Here is a 6,400-nt window from a genome sequence, read left to right as displayed (position 1 = left end):
TACGTAATATATGAAAACTATTGCACAACACTGTATCTTAATATGTATTTGTTTGTATACTCAACGTGATTGCATTGGATAAAAAGTTTCTATATTTGTGCAATGGGAAGAGTGTGGAAAATTCCCAATAATTTGTAGCTATACTCGTGTATTCACAAGCATGATAAAAGAATATTTATGTAATTATGAAAGGAATAAATATGTGCGGCAAAAGCACGTGCGCTCATCAATGGCGGTATTCAGTGAGGGAAGTGGGTGGCTGGATAGAAATTTGCTTATATAATTTTTTTTTTACTTACATGCATACATATATATGTACACATATATTTGTATGTATGTATGCAAAGGATAAATAAAAAAATAAAAATTTCCATGCAATATTTAAAAAAATTAAAATTAGCTCAAGAAGGCCATACATAAGCTATTCTACAACGGAGTGCACATTTTAAAAATTTCTTAAATGCATACAAACACATTTGTATGTACGCTTGAATATTGCTTTATATTGAAAAAAAAAAAAGAAATTAAGAAATATGCAATTCGCTGGCGCCTTTCAGTGCATTCCCGATTATCGCGCAAAAACAATTAAGAAATTTTAAATTAAAGTAGAAATTATTGATGCGAAAACGGGCGATGGAGCCAGATATAAGCAGTCTATTTTGCATAATCTCAAGTAATATCTGGACGAACGTAGACAATCTGCTAGGCGCAAACTTTTATTAACAATCATTATTGGAAAAGAAAATTTTATACTTCTACAATATACGTATGTATGTATGTATATGCAATCAATAAATTATTAATCTTAAATCCTTTGTGAAGAAATTGAAAGAAAAATAAAGTGATCATAAAAAGTTTAATGCCAATAAAACTATATAAAAATAAACACATACAAGCGTAAAGTGGACACACGGGTAAAGTGCACAGGATAATCGACGTGCTTTTGGCAATGTGACAAAAATGTTCATTCGCAGCACATGACATACATTTTTGAAATTATTTTATTGTTTAAAGCAATAATTAATGACAACTTTTTTCCAGAAGCATTGTTATTGTTTTTATGAAATTCTCAAAGCGAATTGTTGTTTTTGTGGTTTTTACGTTGCCGTTGCATCCATTTATATTTGGTCGATTGCCAAGAGCTACTCATCTTGAGATTTGTTTATCTTAATCTTTATTTATTTTATTTTTATTTTTTGTGGAAATACCTGAACAGCAATGAATTGCGAACGCCAAGAAAGCGCCATGTGAACACAAAAACCAACGAGTCACTGGAAATTCCTTGCCCATTTTATACCGGCAGTTGACCGTTGATCTTTCATAAACAAAATTTGTAGCTAAGGTTCTTACAGATTTCAGCTCAGATATACTGGTGAACTATGGTTTCCTTTCGATACCAAAGCAGTCTAACTGTTCTCTATCCTCGGGGAAGGTACTGAATCGTTTGAAGATTTTGTTATTTAGAATAACAGCGAGCCCACTCGGGCTAAAGATAATTAGGGAGTCACAAGAGGTCACAAGCGTCGTACTGCTAGAATATTTTTAAACCGTAATATTTGTCAAGGTAAAAAAATTATAAAATTTTTTAATGGGGTTGATACAACAGAATATTTTTAAATGGATATACATATAGTTGTACATATAATTAGTACTCTCAATTTGGTTGTTTTGGGTGTTTCCGACAGGGTGGTGTATGATGTATTGCGGAACGATTTCCCGACATCCCTTGTCAAATTCGGACACAAGCCAATTTCGACATTGTGTCATTTCCAGTTTCATTTTCCGAACAAAAAATCGTTTCACAATACTGCATACATAATTAGCTCTTTATCACCATTTTAACAGTTACATAGGGTTAGGTTAAGGTGGTTATCCCTTAACAAGGGGCTCACTTATACCAAGAGCAATGGCCGTTGTGAAACCACTGCGTTATGGTAACTGCTAGGTCAGAGCGCAAATCGCTACGTGTCGAGGGCGAAGTTGCGCATGCACGCCCGCATGTTAGCCTCGGAAAACTCCTCCGGGCAAGTTAGAAAGTGTCTAAAACGCAGTCTAAGACGGGGTGTTGAAATGATTTCAGATCGTCGTCCTACATGTAGCTGCGTCAAAGAGGGTACGGCGTGATGTCCAGATTTCGAGTCGGTTATTCAACCGGTGCGTGTAAGCCTGAATGCAGCCCTTTCTGCAGCTGCCTTACCCGCGATACCGACAGGCCCTATTCTAAGCATGACGTTAAGAGTCAGAGTACGAGTGGTCCTAAGTGCCGCACTGATTCCAATGGGGGGTAGCCCCATTTAGCTCATTCTGCCAGACGAGGACTCTATAAAACACAATGGACTTGACTATGGTTTCATAGAGCCAGGAAAAAACTTTAGAAGAAAGAGAAGAAAGGTCCCATCTCGTACCTTTTCCCCCCTGCAACTGTATATAGCCTCTTTAGTCTTCCATACTATCTTCTCTATATAAGGCTTTCACGACGGCTTTCCATATTGAGCTCATCCCAAGTATTGGACTCTTGTCAGAAAGCACCGAGCGATTGCCTCTGATCGAAGGCACATAACGTCTGATAGCGAATAAAACAAGTTGGGTTTTACTATGATTTACAGCAAGTCAAAAGTTCGCAGACTCGAGGGTTAAGTCGAAGTAGGTTTACCCCTCACTAAAAGTGCAACATCATCCGCATAGGCAATCAACCTCCTACTAACCAATCCAGAAAATCGACGGCTCTCCCACTGAATATGCGGCTTTTGAGCCCAACAAGGTCGGTTACGACCCCAAGCTTATACTCAGGAATCTAACTATTGCCTCCGGTAAAGGCCCCCTCGATGTCGATGAAGGCGGTATGGACCGATCTACCCTTATGCACATTGAGCCGTCAAGAGGCGATCATGAAGAATCCCGCTTTTTATATGCAAATCAAACAGCCTATCCACGGTTTAAGCAAAAATGAGGAGAGGCTAAATGGTCTGAAATCCTTGGGAGACATGTGAGAGCATTTTCCAGTATTTGGTATAAACGTAAGCCAAGCCCTGGCGATGTACCCAACGTGCAATGCAAGTAGCAAAGATTGGAACTAACCAACGACACATCTAGAGTTTTTTTTTTCACCTGGTCGGCCGTCAGATCCCACTGACTTTAGGGGCTTGAAAGAGTTTATCGTCCAGTTTATAAGTCGGCGAAATTCGACGTTGAAGATGCCAAAAGTTTTGCACATGCTCATAGAGTTCTGCCAGCGCTGATTTTTCGTCTAATCTAATCAATTTAGACATCGAGAAGTAAAATTTAAGTGTTATCGACAATCGTTAATGTTATCTAAAAAAAAAAAAATCGCACACCATGATGATTCAACAGTTTATACATTTTCACCAGACACTTCACGCGCCTCAACAATTAATACATATTACCAGGGATAGGATTTTAAGGCATTTGCCTATTTTGTCTGCTTCGTCGTATGTATAAATAAATTAAAGAATCACGCGTTTTATGTCTTTCTACACTAATACTATGATTTTTAAATTGCCTTTTTTGTGCCTTTTTTGACTATATTGCCTTTTTCTGCCTTTTTGTAATATTTTGCCTTTTTTTTGCCTATTTATCTATTTGAAGTTTTACATTGTTTAAGTATTGAAAGTAAGTCTGCTACGTGTAAACGGCACTATCTATTAATTACCACGAGTTTATGTTGTACAACACTGGAATTCATCTTATCAGCTGATTGTGAATTCCTTGTCGCAGTGAACACCGACATGAAAAATCGGTTGTTGTTTGCAATTTCAAATTTGTGTGTGTATATCAAAGTCGAGTGTGTATTTTACGAACATTTAAAATGCCTAAAGCAATTTGTTATAATTCCGTAAAAATCAACGGTTATATAAAGGAATTCGGGTCAAATATACTTACGACTGATGGAAAAATATGAATTTGTGTTTACTGTGGAATTAAAGTAAATCACAACAAGAAACACCACATTCAACAACACCTACAAACGGAAAAGCACAAAACAGCTGTATCATTGAAACTTTCTACGAAGGTGCAACCTGTTACCTCATTTTTAAATACACCAAACGAATTTTTCCGAGATATCACCAAAATGATGGTAGCCTGCGATATACCATTATTCAAAGCTAACCATACGGAATTCAAATCGTTTATGGCAAAATATGCACAGAAGAAGGTTCCTGATCAATCAACTATGCGAAAACATTATTTAAAGGAAGTTTACGAAAATGTTTTGGAAGAAATTCGGTCGAATATTGGAGATAGCAGTATTTTTGTATCAATAGATGAGTCTACTGACAAAGCCGGCAGATATGTCTGCAATGTTGTTGTTGGTCCTTTGCGTCAAGGTGGTAGAGGGTATCTCCTAACCTCCGAAGTAATTCCAAAAGTAAATGCGTCAGAAATTGCTAAGCTTTTTGATAATTCCTTGAAGCTTCTATGGCCAGAAGAAGTTCAACGAGACAAAGTACTGATATTTGTAACAGATGCCGCACCCTATATGAAAAAAAGCGTAGTAGGGATTCAGTTATTTTACCCACGAATAATCCATATTACATGTATTGCTCACGGAGTTCACAGGATATGCGAAAAACTTCGAAGCCAATACGCAAACGTTGACTCCTTAATCGCTAATATAAAAAAAGCATTTTCAAAAAGCCCCTCAAGAATTCGTTTTTTTAAAGAAAAGCAACCGGATCTCCCTCTACCTCCTCAACCTGTAAGTTGCAAATATTTAAAATATATATGCATATAGTGTGATTAAAAAAAATTTTGCTTTCAAAGGTTTTAACGCGCTGGGGAACTTGGCTTGAGGCAGCATCTTATTTTGCAAAAAACTTCAACGAGATCAAAGAAATAGTTGAAGGTCTTGATGACGATGCGGCCTGCGTTATTTTTGCGAAAAAATTGTTTGCAAATAAGGGCATCCGAGAGGAGTTGGCTTATATCCAGGCAAATTTTGGTTTCCTATTAAGCGAGGGAAATGCTTTCAAAATGCTTCAGAAAAGAGGTTTTGTATTATTCTTATAACTACCTGTGTTTACTCGTATATATAAAGTTTCTAATTTATTGGTTTGTATTTACATATAAAGGTGAACCTATTAGCAATCCATTGGCAATTCTCAACAGCATAGAAAACAATTTAAAACAGGCCAAGGGACCAGTAGCTAAAATTATATTGGACAAATTTTATAAAGTATTCCAATCGAATCAAGGCCTGCAAGTTATAAAAAAAGTTGCCGCAATTGTGAATGGTGAAAAGTTTGTGGAATTACCAGAAAATATAGCTATAAATGAAGTTGAGTTTTTGAATTGGGCACCATTGGTATCTGTAGATGTTGAGAGGACATTTAGTTCCTTCAAAGCTACTGCCCGAAAATTTCAAAATGCATTTAGTAGCATTGTGCTACTATGAAAGCACCAGCGGTTAAAGCATTCAACCAATTTAAATATGTAAATATTTTTGAATATATATGCATACATGTATTTACAATGTACATTGTACATATCGAGTATTGTCGGATTGTACACCCATACTTAAATATGTACCAAACAAGACTAAAAAATAAATGCCTTTTTTTTGCCTTTTTCAAAAACTAAATTTGCCTATTTCTCAGGTTTTAGCGCCTATAAATCCTATCCCTGCATATTACATTTTTCTGCCATTAACTGTCAATTTGAATTTCTGATGGTTGATAGCGACATTAAATTTATGCAATGGAATACTGCTTCGGAAGAATAGGTTTATTTTATAACCAACAAATTAATAGAATTTCAATATCTAGCCCCTGCGCCCATTTCAACGAACGGCGAACCCATAAAAATTGGAATTTTTATTGTATGTTTATAATACAATTCAGCAATTGATTCATAATTCAGCTAAATATAAATTTTCGGTTGGTAATAAAATTATTAAAATACTACTTCTTAGAAAAAAATGACAAGCTTATTAAGTGGAAATAATAAAAAAAAAATTTAAGCAAGTAATAAAAATGATTATTAAAGAAACTGAAATAAAACATAAAGAGAAGGAAAAGAAGACCTTTAATTTAATTGCCAAAATCGAATAAAAAAATCAAGTTAATAAAATGTTTCATAGGCGATTTACGATCAGGAACCAGGATTTACGAACCATAAATTCAACACCAAGGAAGTTAAATGGGAATAGCAATTTTTCAATGCGAATACGAAAAAGAGTAAGATTTTTTCAGGTGACTTAATTTAAATGAGGCTCCAGAGCTCTCTAATCGTCGAGTAGCAACTTCCAAGCTAAGCAACAAAATCTGGAAGAATCTCATATCACAGAACTCATACACATACAAAAATAAATAAGTAGTAGATACAGCAAAAGAAGAATTTAAGAATGCCAGGTAACGCAAGTATATCTGAGTAGCTAAATTTT

At 35.6% G+C, this 6,400-nt stretch overlaps 1 protein-coding gene across 1 annotated transcript; it reads left to right on the top strand.

Annotated features, from left to right (window-relative positions):
• The first annotated feature begins 4,090 nt into the window (after window positions 1-4,090).
• On the top strand, window positions 4,091-5,413 carry LOC108380623 (uncharacterized). The gene is made up of 3 exons (XM_017637017.1): window positions 4,091-4,717; window positions 4,783-5,008; window positions 5,091-5,413. The coding sequence occupies exons 1-3, from the start codon at window positions 4,091-4,093 to the stop codon at window positions 5,411-5,413; spliced, it is 1,176 nt and encodes a 391-aa protein (XP_017492506.1).
• The last annotated feature ends 987 nt before the right edge of the window (window positions 5,414-6,400 follow it).

The sequence above is a fragment of the Rhagoletis zephyria genome, unplaced genomic scaffold (genome assembly GCF_001687245.7).
Source record: "Rhagoletis zephyria isolate East Lansing unplaced genomic scaffold, Rhagoletis_zephyria_1.1 Rzeph_scaffold_19845, whole genome shotgun sequence".
Taxonomy (NCBI): Eukaryota; Metazoa; Arthropoda; class Insecta; order Diptera; family Tephritidae; genus Rhagoletis; species Rhagoletis zephyria.
Note: the sequence above shows the minus strand (reverse complement) of the source record. Positions and strands in the feature narration are given on the sequence as shown.